Below are 27,009 nucleotides of genomic sequence, written 5' to 3' on the forward strand. Positions count from 1 at the left end.
GGACAGCAGAGGACGCTCTGGATCTTCAGTACATGGGACTCCATACCTCTTGACACTATCTCCAACCCTAGAGGGAGCTTGCTATCCAAACTGAGGACTCCAAACTGGGGAGCCCAAAGGCCTGAGAGGGCTGTCACATGCTCTAGGCCACACAGCAGATCCAAGGCTATGTCTCATTGCTCCTTTTCCCTAATCTTCTCTCCTCCACCCTAGGAAGGATTATGATATGATGTACCCAGAGTCCATTTTCATCTGTCAATCCCAGTCAGCCAGCTGCAACGGCTGTCTGGATGCTTTCAAGTCTCTGTAGGATGCTCGGCAAACATTTCCAGAATGGAGTGGGGTGAATGTGGACAGGAGAGTGTGCTGACTAGGTTGTCTCAGTGGAGATGGAGGACAGGGTCACCTAGGAGATGGACAGACTCCTCAGGCCTATCCCACAACTGCCCAGATGACCCAAGAAAGTAAGGGCTGAGGCAGTCAGCTAGGATCCTAGGGATGCAGTCTCCCAGGAAAGAAAGGGTCTGTGGTAAGGATGGGGAGAAAAGGAAAGCTATAAGAGCCAGGAGCAAGAGAGTGGACTCACGTTAGGAACCCTGTGATGTTTCAGGAGGAGTCACAGCCATCCAGAAGCTAGTCAATGTAACCACTGTGACCAAGGGACTAGTGACTACCCTCTCACCCGGAAGTCAGGAGACACAGGAGTCAAGTTTGTGGTTAACACTGTTGGATTTGAGCCTCAAGTCACTTGGATGCGGATGCTGAATCACCTACCTTCAAGACACCTCCAGAGCTCGTCCTAATCCATCGTTCTACCTCTTGCTATCCTAACCTGTTCTATTTCAAATACTGTCTGGTGATGCCCTCAGGCCCCTCTGGAAGGCCCTGTGACAGCTGCACCATACCCTGGGCACCTGGACCTCACTCCCTCATCTTTCGTTGGGCTGCGTGCGCCCTCTTTTATTTATTCACTCTTATTATCAGCAGAAATTATTTTATTTATGGTCGAATTTGCATGGCCCCTGTCTAGAAAATGAGTCCCCTAAAAGCAAGGACGGACCTCGGCAGCCTTTTGAAAAGTGTCTGGCAAACAGTGGGCCCTCAATTCAATGATGGCAGGCGGAGTTCTCCCTCCCTTCACCTGTCCTTATCCCATTACATCAGCAGCACTTACATCAACGCCGCCCTTCTTGAAATACTCACTCCTTAGCTCCCACTGACCATGCACTTTCCAGCTTACGCGTCACTTCGCACAGGAAGCACTCCCTGACACACATGCTTGATGACAACATACCCAGGGACTTCTGCTTTATAGCACTTGGGACACAAGATGTAATTACACAGTTGCTGGTAGAATAAAAAACCATTCAAGCAGGGACTGTTTCTGTCTGGTTACCCTGAGCATAGTGTGGGAGGAACTTAATGCGCTTATGGGCTGGACGAAGAAAGGGTGGAGGAGCTCAGGGTTGGTGGAAGTTGATGCATGCAGCTTTCTAGACCAAAAGAAAGTTCTAGGTTGATCACAGACGAGGAGATATTTGTCCCTGTGGCCATGAATCAAAGTGAAGAAAGTAGGTTAGATAAGGGAAGCAGGTCAGAGACAACCTGGGAAATTCCCTATTATGGGTGACACAGGAAGTAATCAGGACGTGACAAAATGGATTTGCTAGGATAAAGCTGCCATCCCTCCAAGCCTTCCCTGGCTGCCCACTAAGTGCCCGGGACCATGCTGGGTGCTAGGCATACAATGATAGAGCCCAGACTACAAGTGGTATCACTCACTTAAGGTATCCTAGGTTACCGCATGTAGGAGACTTCGGAAGACAGGCCAATACTGGCAAGCTAACAAGTATAGACTGGAGACATATTTGGCTGGGAAGCTCAAATGGATGACACTGCTGTCTCTAGACGTGTTCCCTGGCAGGTATCCAGCGTGACAACTTCTTCCCTGGTCCAGTGTTCTGATTTGTGGATATATAAGTAGAAGACGGGTCACAGAGATGACCCTAAAAGATAACCCAACAGACCAGGCTGTGGTGGCATACGCCTTTAATCCCAGCACCCAGGCAGGCAGCCTTGTGAGTTGAAAGCCAGCCTCATCTACAGAGTGAGGTCCTGGACAGCCAGGGCTACTGAGAGAAACCTTGTCTCCACAACAAATAGAGGAGCCATAAAAAGGGCGTGTCGGCAGAGAGGTGGACTGAGGAAGGAAGTGCAGGGGCAGGGTCCATCAAGGCTGGGGTCAATCTGAATAAGAAAGGAAGGACAGGAGTCAAGTGCCAAGGACATGTCCCTGTGTCTATCTTGTGGGTGACAGCACTAGGGAGGCTTTGGAGCAGGAGAGTGATGTGGTTACAGCCAGCTCTGGAGGGTCTGGACAGCCTTCCCAGCACTCTGGTTCCCAGGGCCCTAATGGAGATACCCAGAAAATAGATAAACGCATTGTTTTTGAATGTTGGTGATCCTTGGCCCACGTCATTCCTGCTGGCTGCCATAAAAAGCAGGGAATCAGGATGGAAAGTAGACCATAACGGGGAGGAAGGTCCAGACTTGGTTGTGGCTGCAGGAGTCCAGGGGAGGGCAGGTAGACACCTCTTCCCTGTGCTGGGCGTTCCCTCGTGGGTGGTGGCTCCTGAATACATGGGGCTACAGTGCACAGCGCATGGGCCTTAGGTCCTCCAGAGCTGGCGGATGAACGACCCTCACGATGGCTGCTTTTGAGGGGTCATCAGCTGTTCCACCTCCCGCATGAACCTCAGACACAGCTCTTCCTGCCAGGGCAGAGCCACGCACTGCACAGCCACAGGCAGACCGACACTATTTTTCATGGCCTGCAATGGGATACAGACATCAGGATGGAGAAACGCAGTAAAGCCCACACCCCAGGTCCAGACTCTGCTGGGGAGGGCCAGCAGCAGTCATGGAGCTCTGCTAAGGAAGGCTGGTAAAGCCTGCGAGTAGTAGGACTCTGTCCTCTACAGCAGCTGGGTCTGGGGAGCAGAGAACTAGGGGACAGGCAGGTTTTACCTTCTTCAGGATGATGTCCCAGATATCCCCAAAGTAGCCTTTGTAGAGTTCCATCTGGGCATCGTCCTCGGCGGTCACAGTGGTGACAGGCACCACCCCCGCAGGGAAGTCCAGGCAGTTGTAGAGAACGGTGTAGCTGATAGCCCCTGGGAAGAAAACACACTGGTTGTGGCAAGCCCTGACACCTGCAGTGCTGACTTTCCTCTCTGGGCCTTAAGTCACCCTTATCCCACACACAGAATGGTGCCCTGCATCCACAGCTAGGACAAGTCCCTCTCCCGGGCCTAAGGTCTGTGGTAAAGCACAGAGGCCAGCAAGACTTCCTGATGCTCCTCTGTGCCTCTATCCACGCAGTGTCCCCTGGAATGTTGCTCCTATTTTCTTGGATTATCTAAATCCCACCTAGATTCAAACACCATCTCCCCAAACTGCAGACTCTGCAAGGGGACGTCCTGCGTGCACAGTGCTCAGGCTAGAGAGCTCATGCTCTCCCCACATCTTCCATCTCCTTAGCTGACGAAGCTAGTGAGGCCCAAAGGGGCAAGCTGCCCCTCCATGGAGGATGTGTTCCCTTGGAACTTCTCCTCTTCTACCCCATTGCTCTATAGTGCATGGGCTGAACTCGGAAGGGGGCGGGAATGAGAGTATTAGTGAGGGGCAGTAGGCCTCACCTGTGGCTCTGCCCGGTGTGTTCAAATCCAGAGCAGGGCCCAACATGGGGGTCAGCAGCACATCCAAGTTCATCGCTTTCCACTGGGCAATCACAGACTGGCGATACATCTGAAGGGACACACGCACACGGTGGGAGGTGCTCAAATAGAGCCAGGGCATCCCGTGATGTCCAACGGACACTGCGGTGGCTCTGGCCCTAACACTTGCTACTAGATCTGAGCGGAGCCACCAAGAGACGGGAATGCTGCCTCTTGAGGATATTGTTTCCACCACAGACAAAACACTTTCTGCAAAATGGAGCCACTTACTGACATGGACACAGATAGTCCCAGAGGAACCAAGAGGGGCCCAGGACAGGAGCCCTAGTCTGAGCCAGACTCCAAGGACGGATACCAGACAAATGAACATCACAGAAGGGCCCAAGCCACAGTCACTGGGGAGGAAGGAAAAGCAGGCCACTCCAGGGCCCCAGTGGGAGTAGCATCTGGAGAAGACTGCTGGCGGATGCAATTGCACCCTCCCCTGCTCCCCAGGGCTCAGACCTTACCTCAATCTCATGCTGCAGTTTCCACAGCTTTTCAGCTGACCTGAGGAGATAGAGGAGGTCACAGCCATCAGCATCAACATCAGACACCCTACTCCCATCACTTCAAGAGCTCATTCAACCCCACGGGAGCTCCAAGGGAGGAAATCAAGGCCCTGCTGTCCAGACAGAAAAATCCAGGATTTCAAGGGCTCAGGCTGGGTGGGTTAGTGACTTCATAGCTAAACCAGCACTAGACCAGGCCTGATTCCTCGTGACCCTTGAGCTACAAGAGAGGATAGGGCTGTCAAAAGTCCTTAATATCTGGAGGTCAGAGGACTATGTCCACAGACATCATGCTGGGACTGAGGTGGATCATCCTTCTTTTGAAGACCAGCTACAAAGGGTCAGGTAGGACCAGGTCCAGACCAGTTCAGTTCAGAGTCCTAACAGCTTTTTGCCTGTCTCCTTGGTACCCACAGTCCCCGACCCACCACAGTTCGGGCTAACTCCTTTCTGCCTTTTCCCTATGCCTCCCCCTATGTAGCCGGACCTGCTCTGCACTCAGGCCCTCGTCCTCAGATCATCCAGATCTGAGGGTCCCACCTGACGGTCACAGGTTGACCTCCCTGCCTAGAACACCTCAACCTTAGCATCTATTTCTCCCGGAGATTTTTCTGTCAAAACCACTTGGACTCAGACTATACCACTGAGGAAACACAGGGGCAGGCATTAGGATACAGGAAAAGTTCTCACCGAGGACGCATACTGTTGAGAAAGGCTGCCAGCCGAGGAAACTGCACCAGAACAGACAGGGTTAGTAACTGGTGACCAATGCCACCTCCTCCATGCTCTCCCACCTCCCAGCCCCAAGCCACTCCCCTTTTGACAAACAGGTTTGTTACAGGGTGGAAAAAAAGCAGTCAGGGTAGAAGAGATGAGGAGACCATGCCTGTCTAGACCTAGAGACCAGGGGAAGAAGGAAGGAAGAACCAGAGACCATGAGGTACCATAAGATGGGGACCGAGAGGGTGTGTCCTTGCATGCCTGGTACTCTCACCAGAGGCTTCAGCAGGAGGCTCAGCAGTCTTTTAAACCAGCTGGGCAGCCTCAGAATTAAGATCAGGTCTCCCAAGCAGGGATCCACAAAGTCACCTTTGCTGGAAGACAAAAAGTTTAGTTAAGATGACTCTGCTCCTCTGCCCCTCCCCCTTCCCGTCACTGCAAGCCTGTGACTGGGCGGTCCTGTTCTCCTCCTTCCTCACCCAACTCCAAGAGTGTGGATATCCAGGTCCTTCCTTGGCCTCTTTGCAAAGCACACTTTGGAAAGTGCCTGGACTCTGCCCAGTGGAGACCAGTGGAGACAGACAGAGGAACTACCTCCCTCCGCATTTTCTATTCAGCCCTGATGCCAGCCTACATCTCTGAATGGGGCTGCAGGATAGGCTCCCCAAAAACCTACAGTGAGACCAAAGAGCAGGTTCATGACCTGAGCCAGCCCTCTGCAAACAGCTGCAACTAGCTGCTCTCTAGCAAGCCTCTTATCTATCTATCTATCTATCTATCTATCTATCTATCTATCTATCTATCTACCTATCTATCTATCTATTATCTATTTATTTATTTTGGTTTTTTGAGAAAGGGTTTCTCTGTCTAGTCCTGGTCATCCAAGACTCTCTCATTAGACCAGGCTGCCCTCAAACTCACAGAGATCTTCCTGTCTCTGCCTCCCAAGCACGGGGTAAGCCTCCACATACCCATTCAGAAAAAGGAAAACTGAGGCCTGAAAAGAAAGACTTGGCTCAGGAAAGACTGCTGTCCAGACTTAACACACAACAGGGAAGCCTTTACACACCTGCACACCACAGGACGCTTAGCTCAGAGGGGCATGGATTTACCTCCCAGCCTCCCCTTGTGTCTTATGTCTCTGTGGTACGGTATCTCCAGCTTCAACTTGCATAACTCAAAGGACAGCAAGGTCCCCGTCCAGATCTTCCATGTGTGCATCCTGGGCCTACCTGCTCTCCCTGGGTCTGCACGTTTTTTTTAAATTTATTGTATGTGCCTAAGTGTTTGCCGGCATGTGTTTCTGTGCTTCACGTGTGTGCCTGGTGCCTGCGGAGGCGAGGACGGGCGGGTATCAGATACCTTGGAACTGGGTTAACAGCCAGTTGTGAGCTGCCATGTGTGTGCTGGGAATCAAACCTGGATCATCTGGAAGAACATCCCGTGCTCATGACCACTGAGCACAGGCCCCTGCACTGTTCTGATCCCACCCTAGATCCTCAAGCCCAACAGCACTCACAAGTTTTGGAGAAAACTGCGGCCACCGTCACTGAACAGGCCGCCCGCAGACAGGACCTCCAGGGCGTAGGGTATGTTGTTGGGTAAGAAGGGAATCAGCTGCAGAGATTGAAGTAGGTAAGGCCCACAGATACTACAAGGCCTTTGGCTCCCATAGCTCAGATGCTGCCCTGGTAGCCATGAGGATGACTGGTGTCACATGACCACAAAGCTAAAAGGTCAGCTTTGTTGATCTACAACCTCATGAGAAGTCTGGATCCACACATGAAGTCGTCTCAGAATTAACAAACCATGCCCACTGGCCGACAGCCTCATGTCCCCAGGAATCTCTAGAAAGCTGTACACCATTGACACATGCACTCACACATTCCCAGCACAGGTTAAGTACCCCACCAACTATTTTCCCCAGTACTCCCACCTCAGCCATCTTTAGACTGGTCTCGCATAGCCAAACTTCTCATCCCAGATGACTAAATAGCAAGGAATGAAGGGACCTGGGAGGAACTGGCATAGGAGACTCCCCTGAAGCAGAGCAGGCCCCATACCGTGTGGCCAGCAGCCTCAAGTCTCTGCTTGGTCTCTATCAGAGCCCTCCTCATAGCTGGGCTGGGCATGGTATAGTTGTCAGTCTCATAGTACCCCACACGCAGGGGTCTAGAACTTCTATAGACCTAGAAGCAAACATAAGAAATGGGGTTGGGGCAGAAGAGAAGGGTCCTTGCAGAATGCTTAGAGAAGGAGACCCTCTAGGTCCACTATAGCTACAAGGCTACAGTCTGAATCCTGACATCCTTTCCCCTGAGCTATATTGTATTAGCAACAGATCATCCGCACCCTTTCACAAAATGCCCCAGGGACTCAGCGGGAATGAAGGCATTCCCAGTAGTTGTAAGAGGAAACCCGGGCTACCCAACGACAGAAGCCCAACCATGCACTCTGCCTTCTGAGTGGAGGTTCTGTTACTGCCCTCACTCCTGTCAAAAGCTCTTCCAGACCTCCTCACTCTCCCCTCTCAGAAGGGGTTCAGGCTACAACTGTTTGAACCTGTTTGCTAAGGAGACAAACCTACTCCACACAGACCTTCCCGCCTGCCCTAACTTCTAAAAATAACTATGCCACTCACTACATGGGGACCCTCAGCCCCTTCAAGGCAGCTTCACTGGGAAAAGCAGGAGGCCTGCACCGGGAGAAGGAAATGCAGGAATTCTGGAAGTGGCGCTTGTCTCCCATAGTTGACATGAATGAGACACTGTTCATCTGCTCTGACTACTCCCAAAAGCTTTGTACACAAAGAAGATAACCTCTGTGATCTCCCCAATTCCCTGATTCCCTGTCAGCTCATCAGTGGCTAACAGTCAGGGACATCAGCTCGCCAAGACTCCGACCCTCTCAGTGAAAGCTCCCGAGTGTTACATCATAGCCCTGACCTAATCCTAGCCCACTCCTGGCTCCACCCTGCCCTTCCCTCTTAGATACAAGGCAGGCTTCAGGGAATAAGCCATTCAGTTCTGTCTGATATTTGGGAAGTCCACACTCCATACTGTTCTCACCTCATTCAGCCTACTTGCCAGGCAGCCTGTTTTCTGGGGAGATGGGCAGGAATACTCTAAGGGACGCTATTTACGAAGGGCAAACTCAACAATTTCTTTCCGAGGAGTTCCCGAGGTTTAAGGAGTCGCTAGCTAGCAGTCCTTAGGGGAAAAGCCTAAGAGCTTCCAAATTCATGCACTGGTGCCACCTGGTGGCCAGAGGTGCAGTAGCAGCTGCCACCAGCCCACTCCACCTGGGTTCTAGAGTCTCCTCCCCTTGCCCATCCCCATCCCCACTCACCTCCTCTCTGAAGGGCAAGGGAGGCACGGTAGGGTCCAAGGTGAACAAGTGCTCACACAGTAGAGCTTTCAGGCATAGCGCCAGGCTCTCCACATCCCGGGCCATGGGGCCAAGAGAAAGCTGCACTGTAGGGAAGGAAGGAAGAGAGGTCACTTGACCTCCAATGAGCCCTAGGTCTGAGTAAGGATTGGTCTGTGGCTCCAGAGTGAGCAAGAAAGGGCAGTAAGGACTGACACCTACAGTGGCTTGGCAATCAGCTAACACCCACAGAGAAAAGAGGGGCAAAGGCAAATCAAGATGTTCCCCCACACACCCTCCAGGGCACCAAGAGTACCAGAGACTCACTCACCTGCCGTCTGTCCATAGACACAGCCCTTCAGGCCACTCTTGCTGGTCAGAAACACAAGACATTGGAAACAAGCGCTGGCTACCCTATGCTCACCTCAAACCCAGCCATGTCTCTATAAACTCCCAGCACTGGAAGGGAAACCACGAATAGCTGGTGGTAACTAATCCCCTCCCACACCCTCACCAAATGCTGGTCAGTGACTCCCTCCTGCTGCCTAGAGAGCTTAAAGGCTGAGCCGAGTCATGCTTTCTTTAGGAGTCCAAGACCTCCCTGTCCCCAGCATACCTGAGGCGGTTGCCAGTAGGCTTGAGGCCACAGATGCCGCAGAAGGCAGAAGGGAACCGGATGCTGCCGCCAATGTCAGTGCCTAAACCCAGAGGGGAACCTCCAGATCCAATGAGAGCCCCCTCACCCCCTGAGGAACCTCCTGGGCTCTTGGAGGACTTCCATGGGTTCATGGTCTGGCCAAAGAGAGGGTTACTGCAGTCAAAGCTGGAGGAAGCAGGAAAAAGGTCAGCCCAGGTCACAACAACAACTGTCCTCTGCCTACTCCCACCTCATGGTTAGACCAACTCTGAGGGACCAACCTTAACATGGACTGGGGGACATTGGTATGCACAAAGGGCACAGCTCCCTGCAGCTTCAACACTTGCACCACCACACAGTCAGATTCCGATGGCATGCCCTCATTCAGGCTCAAGCCCAGTGTGGAGTCGTGGCCCTTAGGGAAAGAGACGGGTACAAAGAAGACACCAGCAATGACTCAGGACCCTTCATCAGCCCAGGGATACGCCCACCACCACTACACTGGCCAGACAGAACCTCCAAGGCCGCTGGACCCCAGATGTCCTTTAAGGCCCCCGGAGCTGGATGCAGACAGAGGCAGTATGGAAGGCTGAGAGCCAGCAGGGTGTACCTTGTAGCTGAAGCATTCCTTGAGGCTCACAGGGACACCATAGAGCAGGCCCTGCCGTGGGGCCTGGGACAGCTGAGTCTCACAGTCGGTCAGATAGGAGGTCACGCAGTTGGTCCCTTTGTTCACTTCCCAGGCCTAGGGACAGGGAAATGGACACAAGGAAGCCAGCTTCCTCTCTTTTTAACATTCCTCCTTCTACACCTCATGTAAGGGAAAGGGTAACCAGAAACATGGCTCAGAGGCTGCACCAGCTTCACCCAGGCTAGGCCAGGTCATCCTCAGAAGTGCTCAGCAGAGAGTAGCTAGGAAGATGACCACTGGCCACTGCTTCCATACTTCCAAGCCATGTCTCTGACCAGGGAGATAGACAGGAGGCCGTCAGAAGCAGACCTCCACTTCCGCTCCAGGTCATGCTAGGAGTTAGCTGCTGCCCGGTTAGGCTAGACCAGACCCTGACACTCCTTTCTCTGTCCAGTGCCAGGCCTCAGCCTTGGCCAAGCTGAGCCTCCCTTTTCCTTGGGACTCTTGAGTCACACAGATGACTGACCTCAATAGAGAAATAAGGGTTATTGTTGTGTGGTTGTTGTGTTTTATATAAAAAAGAAAGAACCAAGGATATGTTTGATAGAGTCAGGTATGGTAAGGTGGAAGGGGGTGCCTCTGCAGGCCCATGCTGAGGCATCCCTTCCCCCTGAGGTACCAGCCATATGACAGTTTAGTTTAGAATATAGTGCACCCTGGGTAATATAGTAGGGTATGGTGTAGAATAGAGTGTATTTAGGGCATGGGAAGGGGAGCTGCAAAGTGGGAAGAGAGAGGGAGGGAAGGAGAAGAGAAGAAGCCAGCCAGAAACACATGGGGAGGGGGGAGGGGGAAGGCCAGAGAGGGAGAAAGGGGTTAGGGAAAGAAGGGGCAGAGAGAATAAGACAGAAGGAGGAGGCACCTTTTATGGTAAGCCAGGCATACCTGGCTGTTGCCTGGTAACTGTGGAAGGCTCCACCAAGAATTGATATACTGACAGGAGGTATCTAGAACTTCCAGCAACGGGCCCAGGGCCCCAGAAACAAGAGAGGGGACACCTAGGTTCAACCTAACAATATCCCCTGCTCCTGGAAGACAACTGGAGAAGAGTAGGTTGTGGGGCCACATTCAAAACTGCAGATATCAGTCACCAAGCTATCCAAGGCAAGAAGGGAGGAGCCTGTGTGCAATTACAATGCTGTTCTCTAGGGGCCTCTTCAAGGCCTCAGGAGTCCCTGTGTCTCTGTCAATGACACTGGCTGCTCATCCCTTTTAACATCATAACACACCTCCCCCTGACATTGACACTTACTTGGGGTCACCGTCAATCACATTATCACATTTAGAATGTACCAGAACGCACAATCTGTCTTACTCGTTTTTCTTAAGCTTTTTTTTTAAGATTTATTATATACACTGTATAATAAATATACATCAAACACACCAAAAGGGGGCATCAGATCTCATTACAGATGGTTGTGAGCTTCTATGTGGTTGCTGGGATTTGAACTCAGGACCTCTGGAAGAGCAGTCAGTACTCTTAACCACTGAGCCATCCCTGAGCGTTTCTTATGTGAAAGACAATGTGTTTGGCGTGAAGGCTTAAAGGGAAATAATTTCCATCAGGGCTGGAGAGATGGCTCTGTGCCCTAGAGTTCTTTCTAAGGACTGTTCTTCCTGAAGACCCCAGTTTGATTTCTGGCACCTATATCAGGCGGCTCCACAGCCACCTGTAACTTAAGTTCCATGGGTCCCAGTGCTCTCTTTTGGACTCCAAGAGCACCCACACACATTACCCATACCCCCTCACACAGACAAATACACATATATTTAATTTTTAAAGAAATCCCTGTCCACGGGACCTGGGGAGAACCTGAGGAGGGACAGAGTTGAGCCTTGCCTGTGAATGGGAGGGGTGGGGGGTGGGGGGAGCAGGGACCTAGCAGGGCAGACTCAGGAGAATCAATGGCCTGGGAGGGCAAGCAGAAAGAAAGAGAATCCTGGGACAAAGTACCAGCACAAAGCAAGCAAAGCAAGGCAGACCCTGAGTTCAACTTGGATGGTTGGGGATGAAGATCTGGACGGGCTTCTGCCAGGAGGCTGCTGCAGCTTACAGAGGAGGGGAGAAGTGAAAACCAGGATGGCTAAAGGTGGGTGGGGACCAAAGACAGAAGGGAACAAAACAGACTTGGGAACCAGAGGTGGAGGCGGGAGAGGAAAATCTGGGCTGAAAGCCATGTTTCTAGCTAAGACAGTATGCTCAGTGTCCACACACACACACACACACACACACACACACACACACACACACACACATGCATGCACGCACAAAGGCTCCTTCCCTTCCTGGTAGTCCCTGGCACGGATGTTCTACCACAACCCAGAGCAGGACAACTCCAGGCCAGGTTTTCCCCTCAGCCGGTGAAGAAGAGGTTTTGGTTAGCCTGGGGCTTACCTTTCCCAGGTAAGTAAAGAACACAGCCTCTGGGGACAGCTCTCCACTCTGTAACTTCTGTACCAGTTGGAGTAGGGGCAGGGTCAGCAAGGCCTCCGAGTCCAGGTCAGGATTCTGCGGATAACGTATTATATCATCTCACACATGCAACTTTCATTTTTTCCATTAATTTATTCATTTACTTTACATCCCAATCTCATCTTCCCCCTTCCCCCACCCCCCATCCCCTTCCAGGGACTGAGTCCGCCACTCTGTCCTCACAGAAAACAAGCTGGTGCTCCCCGTCACTTGCTAATGTCCCTGACACTAGACAGGCCTTTGACAAGCCAGGCCAGGCAAACGTAGCCTCTGGAAGCCTGCTGGCGATGGCACTGGTTGCGCTGAGCACGTCTGCCTCCCTCCCGCCCGCCCCGCAGGGCACAGTGCTGATTAGGATTTGTTGCTTTGGGTCCCCACCCCCCATTCACATGCTTATTTTTCATTTTCTTTTCTTCTATTTCTGACAGTTTTTTCCTGTTATGTAATGCATTGCGATCATATCCCCCCCCATTACCTTCTCTCATTTCTGATCCCCCTTCCCCTTGCCCCACCGTGCACACGCACATACCTGTTGAACTCCTTCCTCCCAACAACTGTCCCTGCTCCTACTTCCTTCAAGGTGTCTTTTGGTTGGTTGGTTTCTGTTTGGTGTAGCGCTGGTGGTGTGTGCTCACCTCTGTAACGCCATGGTAGGCCTAGCCAATGTTCCACTTGGGTTTGTTTTGAGACAGGTTCTCGCTATATAGACCAGGCTAGCCTCAAGCTCACACATCTGCCTGCCTCTCCCAAGTGCTAGGACTAAAAATGTGCACCACCAAACCTGGTTATGTTTGTTTTTTGAAAGAAGGGCTCCGTTATGACCAGGCTAGCCTTGAGCTTTCACCACCTTCCTGCCCCACTGCTCAAAGGAGACAGAACTACGGTCTTTAACACCAAGCCTATGACCCTCTATGTCTTAATTAACTTTTTGGGGGGGCGTGTTCAAGACAAGGCTTCTCTGGATAGCCCTGGCTGTCCTGGAAGTCTCTCTATAGACCAGGCTAGCCCACCTGCCTCTGCCTCCTGAGTACTGAGACTAAGGGTGTGCACCATCACTGCCCAGCGTCTTGATTAACTCTTACCAACATTCCCATTGCACAGATTTAAAGACTGAAACTAAAAGAAAAGAAGTGCTATGTTTAGGACCAGAAAGGTAAGGCGTGGGGCTGAAGGGATGGCTCAGTGGCAAAGAACATTCGCTCTTGCGGAGGACCTGGGATGGGTTTACATGATGGCCTACGACCATCTGTAACTCCAGGTCTGGGAGATCTGATACCTTCTTTTGACCTCTGCAGGCACAAGCACACATGTGGTACTCATACACACATGCAAGCAAAGCACTCATAGACATGAAATACATTCTTTTTTTAAGCAACATAGGCAGTGATGTCCTACCCACCCAGCACAGGACACCCACTGCCTACAAGCCCTGGCAGGAAGTGCAACCACAAGAAAAGCCTCTGTTAAGCTTTGTGTGGCTGAAGACCACACCCAAAGGGAGATAACTGGCATACCCTTGCTAGACAGGCATGAAGAGCCTGCTGTCTATGGCACCACAGCAGTAAATGGAGTTCCTGCTTCGCCTTCCCCCAGTGATGGACTACAACTTGTCGTTGAAATAAACCGAACTTATTTTAGGTCGTGCTGTTTATCGCAGTAACAGAAAACACAAACTGAGACACAATCAAATATGAATTTTAGATAGTAAGGGATTAAAAAAAAAAACAGGGTGTGCTGGAGAGTGGTAACTTCTAAGAAAGGAGGTTCCAAGCCACACCCTTGCACCTACCCACAAACATCCTCCTGGGTCCTCCTCCAGGGTATTAGACCAATCAGTGACTCACCACCCCCACAGCTCAGCCCACCCTTCCTGCAACCTCCCGTAACCAGGCCCATCAAATACTTAAGCATATATATCTTCCTCCGGGCTTTGCTCAGGTCTTCAGAGGCTTTAGACCATAAGCCACTGTCTTCAGTTTCTCTTGGATAGAGAGAGATACACTCCTCGGGTCCCTCATTTGTGAAAACCCACATCACTGCTGTCCGTACTCATGGTTTTCACAAAGCCACCATACTGCTAAAGCACTGTCCCTTGCCTCTCCTTTCCCACAATGAACCCAAACTGGGCTTCGTATTTGTCCCAGGCATTGGAGGCTTATGCTTGTAATCCCAGTACTTGGGAAGTGGAGGCAGGAGGATTGCCATGAATCGGATGTCAGCCTGGGCTACAGAGTAAACTGTTGCAAAACAAACACACACACACACACACACACACACATTTTTAAACAAAAGAAGGTAAAATAAAAGTCAAAGAATACAGCTGAACCATTTCCTAGTGTTCACAAAGGCCTGGGTGTGATTCCCCAGCATCACATAACACCAAGCATGGTAGACAGGAGTGGTGGCACAGGCCTTTAATCCCAGCACTCAAGTGAAGCAGAGACAGAGAGATCCCTGAGTTTAAGGCCAGCCTGGTCTACAAATCAAGTGCCAGGACCACCAGGGCTAACTGGAGAAACCCTGTCTCAAAAAATAAACAAAGGAACAAACAAACACCAGACATGGTTGAGGGTAGAGGGTCAGAAGTCTGAGGTCATCTTTAATGTCTATAATGAGTTCAGACCCAGCCTGGAATACATGAGTCTCTGAAATACTTCATGTGATCATTGTTTCATTTTAAAAATGCCTGAAATAGAGCAAAGAAAGTCAAAACCAGCACAGTACCCACTACCCCGGGGCAATTACCACTGGCAGCCTGCCTGCCACTCCTCCCTCCTTGCTAAAGCTGCCTGCCAAGTCCCTCCCTTGGCAAGTCTCCTCGAGAAGTTATCAACTCAAAGTTATCAACAAGCCCTCAGGTGGTCTGACCAGGAAGTCTATGGTCTGCATAGACTCACAGATTTGAATGTTTGGTCACAGGGGAGTGGCACCTTTAGATGGTATGGCCCTGTTGTGTTAAGTGTGGCTTTGTTGGAGGAAATGTGTCACTGGGGGTGGGCTTTGAGGGTTCAGATGCTCAAGCCAGGCCTGGTGTCTCCCTCTTCCTGCTGCCTGCTGATCCAGACGTAGAACTCTCTGGTACGTACGTCTCCAGCAACGTGTCGGCCGGTATACCATGCTCCTGCCACGACGATAATGGTCTAAACCTCTAAATCTGTACGTCAACCCCAGTTAAATTCTTTATAAGAGTTGCCAGTGGTGGTAGCCCATGCCTTTAGTTCCAGCACTCAGGAGGCAGAGGCAGGCAGATCTCTGAGTTCTAGGCCAGCCTGGTCTGTAGAATGAGTTCCAGGACAGCCAGGGCTATACAGACAAACCCTGTCTCTAAAACAAAACACAGCAACAAGAGAGTTGCCATGGTCACAGAACAGTACCATCTCTTCACAGCAACAGAAACCCTAAGACGGTTCCCATTCTCACTACTTCCCTTCTCCCCAGTGCCTTCCGTTGACAGCAGATAACGAGGTTACTAACAGCTATTTTTAAATCTTCAGTTAGCATCAGGCAACTGAGACATCATCTCTCTCCCAAACCACCAAACTAAGCCTGCACCAGAGAGAGGCCAATCTGTGAATATTAGGGAGGGAAGCAGAGAGCCAGGCACTGATTTCCTCCAGCTAACTGTATGGCCACCCAGCATGGAGAAATTTTTTAAGAAGTTACTATGGGCTGGAGAGATGGCTCAGGTCCTGAGTTCAAGTCCCAGCAACCACATGGTGGCTCACAACCATCTGTAATGAGATCTGATGCCTTCTTCTGGTGTGTCTGAAGACAGTTACAGTATATTGATATATAATAAATAAATTTAAAAAAAAAAAACAAGTTACTGTACCTATCTTTTTTTTTTTTTTTTGGTTCTTTTTTTCGGAGCTGGGGATCGAACCCAGGGCCTTGCGCTTCCTAGGTAAGCGCTCTACCACTGAGCTAAATCCCCAGCCCCTACTGTACCTATCTTTTAAGCACTGCCCCTCTCCCAACTGTTTCTTCCCCTCCTGAACTATCTGTTGTCCTAATTTCAGACTCTCGGGTTGTCTCATTTTCTCTCATGCTTTTATCTCTTGTGTACTATTTTAAGCTTCTTCCTCTTGATCACAATGATGATGAAGAGATTCTCAGTGGTGTTTTCAATTCATCAACAGAATCATCTTAAGACAGGTGCAAGGAAGGCTTGAAAAAGGCCAGGAGACAAAGCCACTGTGGATCTGGTAAAGGGAGGGTCACTTGTAGGGAGAGTCAGTGAACTTTTACCAAGACAATGCATGAGACAGTACAACAAAATCAAATGTGCAAAGGCCCTGGGGCAGGAATCATGTCCTGTGACATCTCTTCTAGCTAATAGTCTATTCCTTGTGGTTCTTGTCCGCAGCGTAGAAACAATGGGGGAAAGGGGTTGGAGAGATGGCTCAGAAGTTCATAGTACTGTCTGCTCTTCCAGAGGACCTGGGTTCAGTTCCCACAATCCCGCAGGGTATCTCACAATCTTCTATAACTGCATTTCCAGGGGATTTGATGCCCCTCTGGCCATTGCAGGCACCAGGCATGCACATGGTGCACAAACATACATGTAGGCAAAACTTTCACACAAATAAAAAAATAAAAAGTAGTATTTTTAAAAAAGTTCACTCAGGAGCATCTGGGAAAAGTAGGGGAAAGGTTGTTGCTGATAAGCTTCCAATGTTCAACAGTAACCAGAAATACACCTCTCCCCACAGCTGCTCCTGAGTCTGGGAAAGTTGAGCCATTGTGTGAACCGCTGTGACTCAGACGTTCATGTCCTATTGCTATCTAGCTTGTGTCTACCTTAGCACAAAGTTAACTTTGCATAGTATCTATCAGAGGAACCAAACTGCTTTGTCCTCCCAGCACACTGGGTCCTACCTTCCCAGGTGCCCCTTGCTATTCAGGGATGGGTGGAGGAAGCATTAGAAGAGAGGCTTCAGAGGCAGCCTCGGGTGCCACCTCTCTCTTCTCCAAGGAAGCCAGAGCTGGGTAGGAAGAGTTCTGTGGGGTGAAGAAGGGAAGGGGCTGAACCCAAGGCTGGGCTGATTTTTCAACAAAACCCTATCTCCTGAGCACTACCATAAGGTGTACCAGGACCCTTAGTGAGGTGTGCTAGGCCAAACCTGAAGTCCCAGGTATCAATGGCTAAAACAGGAGGGTCTCTTGAGCTGGTCTCTAACTCAGTCTGGACAGCGAGACAGAACGAAAAGTGTGGGAGAACTGAAAACTGTGTGAATATGAATATGGTTTTTATTTGCTAAGAAGCACACAGAGAAATGAGTGCAGCAACACATGGTCAGCATGTGGGAGGCTGAGGCAGGAGAACCAGGAGTTCAAGTGCACCCTACGCTATATTTCGAGTTCAAAGCGAGCAAAGCCACCACAGAGATTCCTTTGGCTTCCGGCCCCTAAAACCCCAAAGGTAGCTTCCCTCCTTGAAAAAGCTAATTTGGTGTCCGCAGCTAAATTTTAGCTCCTGGAAATTATAAAAACAGCTTTGCATTTTAGAGCCAAAACCTCTGCCCTAAAACATTCTTTGAAAAAAAGATTCTTGCCAGGTGGTGGTGGTGATGGTGGTGATGGTGGCGTGAACACCTTTAATCCCTCCCACTTGGGAGGCAGAGGCAAGTGGATCTCTGTGAATTCAAGGCCAGCCTCATCTACAGAGCAAGTTCTAACCAAGGCTAAACAGAGAAACCCTGTGTCGGAAAAAAAAAAAAAAGGCGGAAAAAGAAAGGATGAAAGAGAGAGAGAAACAAAGAGAAAGCAAGAAAATTCTTCTGTTCTTTAAGAGACTGAAGGGCAATTCTTTTAGAAGAAATAGGGGAGGTGAAATGCAGGATGATCCAGCCTTCTCCCAGCCTCCCAGCCCTCCCAGCCCTCCCAGCCCTCCCAGCCCTCCCAGCCCTCCCAGCCCTCCCAGCCCTCCCAGCCCTCCCAGCCCTCCCAGCCCTCCCAGCCCTCCCAGCCCTCCCAGCCAAATGGATTCCTTATGCCTAGAAGTATTCCTTCCCGTAGGCAGGAACGGTGGGCAGATTCCCGCGCTGCTCCCCAAGCTGTTCTGAAAGCTGGCTGCACAGAAGGACATGAGAGAGCAGCCAAGGCTCCCCAGGCCTAGCCCAGGATCAGCATGAAGATCCTGAGAAGGCACCAGCAAGGAATAACCAAAAAGCCTGTGCTCAGGTAGAGGAGGTGGCTGGTGTGGGATCAGAACCTCCCGACCTAGGAGGAGCCAGCTCCAAACACTGCCTGGGTAGGCTGGAACCAGATAGACTTTTATTCCAATAGAGACATAAGACTGCACGCTGGACTTAGTGAAGGTGGAGGGTAATACAGAGGATTACAGGAAGCCAAAGTTTTGCGGGCATTCAGGGCCACAGCTGGGTATCCAGAGACCAATCCTCTTAATCACTCTCCACTGCTAGGAATGAAGAGTTCCACAAAGCACTTGGTTGCCGTTCTTGCTCAAAACTCACTCACTGCAACTGAGGACCGGCCAAATGCAGTTTTCACCTGCATTTCACCTGCATTCCTCCCTGATACTGACCCAGAAACACCTTTCTGACTCCTGCTGTCCTCATTATCTGAGATCCCTCCCTGTCAGATCCCACAAATACCCACAGCAACTCTTCTATCCTTCAGCACATAAACACATGTAGACTTCAGCATTTGGGATTCTAACTGGGGTCAGTGTGTTTCCCCTCCTGAAGATGATATCTTTTCTCCTTCTCACGGGCTCTTTTCTCTCAACCCCCAAAAGGTGCACACTGAAATATCCAAAGGGGGAATGAGAAGTGAAGTCTGCTGACCGGGTCATCCAGGGAAGCCACTGGAAGGATGCTCACAGGAGGGTTTGCGAGGTGTCTAATATGCGGGAGGCAGAAACCTGGAAGGCGTACAGGGGCTTGGCCACTAACTCCCTGTGTACATAGGCGTCTATTTTCTCTCCTCTTTTATGATCCCTATGTACAAATTAACAAACATGAACTTTAAGCTCTCTGGGTGTCCTGGGCCATCGACGTGACTTCTTGGGTCATCACTCCAGGATTCCAAAGTCCTAAATCCTAATGAATTCTATTGATTCTCAGGCTAACGGTCTTTCTTCCCCCCAGCGTTTTGATAGTCGGTTATCGAGATTCTAAGGCGCGGGACAAAGCTTCTTTTTGACCCAGTACAGCGCCCAGCCTCCACCACCTGTCCTTTTCTTTTCCGTTTCCCCTTGCGCTGCACCTGGCGCAGAAAGAGGACCGAATGCATTAGCTCGAGGAGGGGGTTTCTGTTCCGGGGCTCACATCTGCGCTGCCTGCCATCCGGACCCCTGGCGCTGCTGCCTTGCCCAAGCCGTGCTCCCCACGCCAGCCCACGCCAGCCCACCCCAGCCCCAGCGCCCGCCTTCACCTGCAGCCGGAAGCGCTGCACCGCCTTGTCCATGGTCTCCAGGCTGGCTCGCTGCTTCTGCCGCGCCCTGGTCGCCGCGCCCCGGGCCTTCTGGCGCCCGGTCCATCGCAGGACCACCGCCGCCGACAACAAGCTGCAGGCTAGGCAAACCCCGGAGACCCCAGACAGCGTGGTCCACACTTCGCTCAGCACCATGATCTCCTGCAGCCGACCGCCACCCGAGAGAACTCGGCTCGCACAAACCAACAGCTCCGCTGCAAAACCCGGCCTGGATCGCCCGCGATTCCGCTTGAGGGAGGGGCAGGCGCAGCCGCGGGCCCGCGGGGAGCGCGCCGTTGCCGGGCAGCGAGAGCCAAGCTAGTAGCTCCAACGGTCAAGGTCAAGCCTGGCCCCCTGCTGGCCTGGTTCCCGGCGTGCCAGCGTTTTAAGGCAGGCGGAGCAGCTGAGCTCCGCGTGGGCACCCTCAAAAACACCGGGGCGGCCGGTTTCCTTGACCCGGCCCCTAGCTGTGTCTCCGCCCTAGACACCCCACAGCTTCAACTCTCTCCCGAGAAACCCGGCTAAGCCCGAGTCTCCAGAACAGGCCCTCCAAGAAGAGACGGGGGGGGGGGGGGGAGGGGGGGGCAGTGGACCTTATTAACGTCTCAGCATCTTCTTTCCTGGGAGCCGAGAGTTGTCGAGGTTGTGCAGAGCTGGATGGCCATCTCACCTGAGCTCTGGACTGCAGGAACTCCTGAGGCGTCCACCAGGTGGCCTTTCTTTTTCTACCCACCCTCCAGTCGTTGAGCCTTTTACTCGGGCACCGTACCACTTTTTCCTCATCCGCTTCACACAGAGGATCCCCATAGCCCATCCTCTCCTGGGTCACACCCAGCAACTTCGCCTGAACCGGAGTCATCTCCATCGATCTCGTACCCATTCCTGGGGGCTGTACATTAGGGCCAGGCACACCCTGATTGTGGCTAGATTGCTGTCGCAGAATTTTATGTATTCATTTATCCCCTTAGAAATCCTGTGAGAAATGATTTGCACTTTACTAGTGAGGTAACTTGAGGGCAAGCAGGATAAAATGACTTTTTTTGAGTCACACTAGTGGCGAAGATTGGAGTCTTATTCAAAGCAGGTGCTTTAACCACTAAGGCTGTGTTGCCAGTGCTGCCTCTGGAAGTGAGACACTGTGGGGTCGGGTGTCTCAGAACTCTGAATAGAAACTCAAAGTCGCTGGATTTCTTTACCTTTGAATCTGATAGGGGCGGTAATTATGCAACCTTAGAGGACAGCCAGGAGTTTGTGAGGTTCTGCAATTAAAGTTTCTGTTCTCCGTCACAAGCTAAGCCTCAATCTCCTCCCTCCCTCTCTCCCTCCCTCTCTCCTTCCCTCCCTCTCTCCTTCCCTCCCTCTCTCCCTTCTTCCCTCCTTCCTTCCTTCCCTCCCTCCTTCCCTCCTTCCCTCCCTCCTTCCCTCCTTCCCTCCCTGCCCAGGCTGGCCTCAAACTCAGATACACCTGAATCTGCCTCTTCCCCTAAATGCTGGGATTAATGTTAAGAGCAACCACACTGGCCTTTCTTTTCATTGTAAAGGGAAACGAAATTATTATTTACTTACTGTTTTTTAGAGTAATTTAGGTGGGTGTGCCTGCAATGCCCCTAGGGATATTAATTGAGAGAGTGGTCATTTCTTAACCCTAGTGGCCCAGTTTGTTGTCCTGCTGCCTGCTGTCTCAGGAACTCCATTTGCAAACATCCCTTTGTGTTTTCTGTAACGATGGCTTCATTAAGCAGTAAATTCCCTGGGAACATATGAAATTGGATTTACTTTACAAAAGAGGTGGGAGTGGAGGTGAGAGTGGATTTGGAGGACTAAAGAGCAAAGTCTGGGCTGATCAAGTCTCATGTAGAGGATCTGGTGGGCAGCCTAGGAGAGAGGATCCCCTCTTGATACGGTTCATACTCTCAGATTCAGTGATTCACTGACCCCTGCTACTGAATGACAGGCCATGGCTGTGAGTCAGGGAAACGGAAATAAATGGAGACCTGATAAAAGCCTTGGTAAGTAGGACATGGCCCTGCAGCCTTATAACCCGAGCACTTAAGCTAGAGGGTCTCAAACTCAAGGTCAGCCCGAAATCTAAATAGAGCGTGACCCTGTCTCCAAAACCCCAAAACGAAACCAAACAAAAACCACCCAATTAAAAGATCATGCCGAATAAATCCAGAGAGTCCTGGATTCTGGGCCTTGGGCTGGAACGCCAGGAATTTAGCAGATAGCACTCTAGAGTTAGACTGCCTCATTATCCCGCTCCCTGCGAGATTTTTCTGAGCCTCAGTTACCTTAATTATAAAATAAAGATTACAACACCTCTCAGCACTCTAGGACTTGTATAAGAAATTAGTGCATGTAACAGAGCCATTATGGTCTAGCATGTAGCCATTATAGGCTGGCATGTTAGCCAAAATCAGTGTTGCTATTATTAGAAAAATAGAGCCCTACTGAGGGGGATTTTCTGGTCAAAGAGGCTCACCCTCAGGCAGCAGACTGCCTGGATTCAAACCCTCAATCTACTACTTACCATGACTCAAGTCATGCTAACCTCTTCTGCCTCTTCCTTCACTGTGAAACAGGGATACTACGTAACCACGGAGGCCTATGGACCTTAAACACATTAGTTCACGGAAGGAGATTACATTGGCTTTTCCCCCAGTGATAAGGGTCTGATAAACGCAATATCTCTTTCCTTCATGACTGATGCAATCGAGCGTTTGGGAGAAGGCCCTGTGGAGGAGGTTGCTCCATGCAAGCTGGAGCATGAAGCCTGGGAGGGAAGAGCAGGTTCATGTGACACTCACTGGGGAGAGGGTTCCAAGGCTCTCTACCTTGGAAGGTAGCTGTGAGGTGAGGCAACAGCACGCCATTGTGAGAACCAGAACAGCAAGTCTTTGCACCCTCTCCATTCCTTCAGAGGAGAGCTGACCTTCATACCACAACACAATGGATCCTGGTGACTTCTCTGAACAAGATCAGAGTCCTTCTCTAATTACCTGGTGACCTTGAGCCAAGTCACGTGTGTCTTAAACATCAAGTGAGGAGGCAGGAGACATAATACTTCCCTAAGCTTCCTTGGAGGTGGGGAGAGTCCCCCCCCAAAAAAAGTCAGCTATGCATATTCCAGAGGGCTTTCAAATCTGCCTTGTTCTGGGAGTTGGGGAAGGGTTTTGGGTTTTTGGTTTGTTTCATTTTGTTTTATTTTTTGGCTTTTAGAGATAGGGTTTCTCTGTGTAGTCCTTGTTGTCCTGGAACTCACTTTGTAGACCAGGCTGGCCTCAAACTCAGGAATTCACCTGCCTCTACCTCCCAAGTGCTAGGATTAAAGGCCTGTGCCACCACAACCAACACGGGGATGGGGGTTAGGGGGCTTTAACTGCTCTTTTCCCTTTTCTTTTTTTTGTGTGAGCTTTCCCAAGGGGCAACAGAGGAAAACACAGAAACACACACAGATTCAGACACACAGACAAGGAGACAGCAGGTCTTGCTGCAAGGAATAGTTGTGGATTATTTTAATATATATTCATATATGTTTTCTATATTATACAGAGACATTTAAATTATTTCCCTCTTCCATTTTCCCTCCAAATCCTATGTATTCCCCTTTTGCTCTTTCAAATTCACAACCTCATCTTTTTCTGTTATATTGTATATGTGTTTATATATTCCTAAATAAATATAACCTGCTCTGTCCAGATTATGTTATCTGTATGTTTTCGGAGCTAACTATTTGATATTGGATAATCAATTGGCGTGCTGTTCCCTGAGGACAATTTCTCCTTCTCTCAGCATTTTAGTTGCCTGTAGTTCTTTAGTTGAGGCCTTCTCCCTAGCATATGGTGTCATCCTTATGGCTGTGGCTTTAACGTGTGTTACTCCAAAACTGGTCTGTTGAAACCTAATTAGCAAGATATTAGAAGGTGAGGCTTTTCAAAGAATTGTTAGTCCTTGAATAATCTCATGAAGAATAGATTTTTTTAACTAAGTTTTTTTTAAAGGTTTATTCATTTATTATATATAAGTACCCTGTAGCTGTCTTCAGACACAGCAGATGAGGGCATCAGATCTCATTACAGATGGTTGTGAGCCACCATGTGGTTGCTGGGAATTGAACTCAGAACCTCTGGAAGAGTAGTTGGGTGCTCTTAACCGCCTAGCCATCTCTCCAGCCCGAAGAATAAGATTTTTTTTTTTAAAGATTTATTTATTTATTATATATAAGTACACACTGTAGCTGTCTTCAGATACACCAGAAGAGGGCATCGGATCTCTTTACAGATGGTTGTGAGCCACCATGTGGTTGCTGGGAATTGAACTCATAACCTCTGGAAGAGCAGTCGGGTGCTCTTAACCGCTGAGCCATCTCTCCAGCCCGAAGAATAGATTTTTAAAGGCTTGTTTTTAATGTTTTTTATGTGTGTCTACGTGGGTTAACTGCCGTGTGTGTGTGTGTGTGTGTGTGTGTGTGTGTGTGTGTGTGTACCTGTAGAGGCCAAACAGGTTGCAAGATCCCTTGGAGCTGGAGTTCTGAAAGGTTGTGAGCCACCCCGGTGTGGGGGTGCTGAGAATCAAACTCATGCCCTGTGATATTATGAGTAATATTATGTACTCAATATTGATGAGCCGTTTGCCGAGCCCCAACTGTATTAATAGCCTTATAAAGGAAATGCTGGGCTAACAAGACTGAGATACTGAAGAGGTCTGGGGATGGGGTGGAGCTCTAGCAGTACTGAGGCCGCATAAGGAAGGCCTCTTCCGCCATCTGAGGAGGCAGCAACAAGATACCACCCACAGAACGAGTCCCTGCTGAATGCCAAATCTACTGATGCCCCAATCTAGACTCCCACACTGTAAGAACTGTAGGGAACTTTTTCTTCATCTTTGTAAATTACCCAGCCTTAGGCATCTTGTTAGAGTAGCACAAACACTAATACTGGAACTTCCAGCCCCGAATGTAAAGTAAGAGGCACAGGCAGGAGAAGCACTGCCAGCTGTGGGCTGCTTCCAAGTCACAAGGCACTGTCGGTCTTTAAACTCAGGCGCCTGAGGCCTCCCAGCACCCTTCTGAGTTTGGAGTTTGACTTCTGCACTGTAGTGATTGTGAAAGGACTCCAATAAAGCTGGGAGTGGTGGCTCCAATCCCAGCACTTGGGAAGCGGAAGCGGAAGCAGAAGCGGGAGGCCCAGAAGCACAAACTCATCCTGAACTACAAAGTGATGGGCCTAGGCTGGTCTTGAACCTAGTGACCTCTGCCCATGCCTCATAAGTGGTTAGAGTACCCCAGCACTGCCAGAGAACAAGCCCAATCTAGTCTGTAAGAGAGAGAGAGAGGAGAGAGAGAGAGAGAGAGAGAGAGAGAGAGAGAGAGAGAGAGAGAGAGAGACTGAGACTGCTCAGGTCCTTACATAGCACAGATTAACCAGGCAGTCAGAACTACAGACACAAGGGTGAAGCTCACCAAGCCCAAATGAGCTAGCACAACCACCAGCCAACTAACCCACAATCTTGTTACAAAACACTCGCTTAACTGGACATAGATGCTCACAAGGCTCAACCTAGAGTAGCATGAGTACAAGTTTGTGGCCAGCCTGAGCTACACCATAAGACTCTTGTCACCTCTGTCACAGAAGGAAAGGGGAGGGAGGAGGCAGACTACTAGATGCTCAGATGAGTGAGTAGGAGCATAAACTCACAAGGAGCTGACTTAAAACTGCCCCATTGAAGCCTCCAGCCTCCCGTCTCCATGTCTGCCACAGGCACAGACTACAACTGGTATTAAAAGCTAGCCATGAGCTTGGAAATCTACCAGCCACGCCACGCCTTAATCTGTTTCCCCCACCCCGTTTTAAGCTTTGCTAATTTGCATGTTTGCATGTACAGAAAACGTTTTGTTTGTTTTTGAGAAAGGGTCTCACTCTGAATCAAAACTTAATGTGTAACCCAGGCTGGCCTTAGGTTCAACAATCCTCCTGCCTTAGCCTCCCAAGTGGTTGAACGATGGGCAAGACATCATGCCCACCTTACTTAAAATGTTACCTCTGAAGCCAGTTGGCGGCACCTGCCTTTTAGACCAGCACTCAGAAGGCAGAAGCAGGAGGATTAGCTTGGTCTATACCTCACCAAGTGAGGACTATAGAGACCGACCCTGTCTTGAATAAGCAAACCAAGGTTGTGTTTGTTCTTTTCTATAACTTAATTGAAATTGTGAGATCAGTCTCTTGACCAATACTTAAGTTTCCTCAACTGTAAAAGTGAACTATTTTGCCACAAGACCTAAGTGAGCCAATGTTTAAAATCCTTAGAACACTACCTGACGTGTTAAGAACACAGAATAGTGTGTGTGAAAAGGAGCCACGGCAATGGCAGTGAAATGGAGAAACACTTTGATCTTGAAGCACCGTTTTCACTGTGAGCTGGAGACATCACTGTGATAAGCCAGCTCACACGCCTTTTCATAACTCTTCCAACAAAGACGGTGTGGAAGATAGCTCGTAGGTGGCAAACCAGTTTTTGAAACCCAGATATGCAAAAAAAGCACATGCTTGCTTTCTTGAGAAGCCCTAATGGGATATCATTACATGCTAATGTATTTCACTGAGAACATGTTCGTGTAGACTGTGTGTAGATCAATGATATATGGAGAACTCACCTGGGAAAAGTCTTCACAAATCACCGTGGTTTATGCCTGTAATGCTAGCACTCAGCTGAAATAGGGAAGAGGAACTGGGAGAGAGGGAAGGTTGAGGAGGAGGGAGGGACAGAGAGACAGAAACTTTAAATGAGAACCATCGGCTCATACATTTGAATACTTGGTCCCCAGATGGTAGAACTGTTTGGGAAGGGTTAGGAATGGTGGCCTTGCTGGAGGAGGAGTGTCACTGGGAGCAAGCAGGCTTTGAGGTTTTGAAAGGCGCTCTTCATCCTGTTAGCATGTTCTGCCCTGTGCTTGTCAGTCAGGTTGTGAGCGCTCAGCTCCTGTTCTAACTGCCTCTAGCCTCTGTGAGGCCAATGGAACTCTGTTTTATAAGATGCCTTGGCCGTGGGGTTTATCACAGCAAAAGTGACAATGTAAAGGTAAAATTTTTTAAAAAATACTTTAAATATATATATAAATTCAGGGCTGAAGAAATGGCTCAGAGGCTAAGAGCACTGACTGCTCTTCTAGAGAACCCAGGTTCAAATCCCAGCACCTACATCCCAGCTCACAACTGTCCTGTAACCCCAAGATCTGATATCCTCACCCAGACATACATACATGTAGGCAAAACACTAATGCACATAAGTAAATTTTTTAAAAATATAAAAACTGAATTTCTTAGATGTTTTGGAATTTGTTTTGTTTTTTACATATACTTGTTTGTGTGTGTGTCAGGTGCTTGCCACACATGCGTGTA

At 49.9% G+C, this 27,009-nt stretch overlaps 1 protein-coding gene across 1 annotated transcript; it reads right to left on the reverse strand.

Annotated features, from left to right (window-relative positions):
* Positions 1-977: 977 nt before the first annotated feature.
* Faah (fatty acid amide hydrolase) lies at positions 978-19,829 on the reverse strand. The gene is made up of 15 exons (NM_001369126.1): positions 19,574-19,829; positions 12,098-12,211; positions 9,622-9,756; positions 9,293-9,426; positions 8,991-9,197; positions 8,706-8,746; positions 8,357-8,481; positions 7,072-7,197; positions 6,528-6,625; positions 5,283-5,382; positions 4,979-5,019; positions 4,247-4,286; positions 3,699-3,807; positions 3,028-3,173; positions 978-2,831 (listed from the first exon to the last, which is right to left on the reverse strand). The coding sequence occupies exons 1-15, from the start codon at positions 19,766-19,768 to the stop codon at positions 2,703-2,705; spliced, it is 1,740 nt and encodes a 579-aa protein (NP_001356055.1). The 5' UTR covers positions 19,769-19,829; the 3' UTR covers positions 978-2,702.
* Positions 19,830-27,009: the final 7,180 nt, after the last annotated feature.

Source organism: Rattus norvegicus, chromosome 5 (assembly GCF_036323735.1).
Source record: "Rattus norvegicus strain BN/NHsdMcwi chromosome 5, GRCr8, whole genome shotgun sequence".
NCBI lineage: Eukaryota > Metazoa > Chordata > Mammalia > Rodentia > Muridae > Rattus > Rattus norvegicus.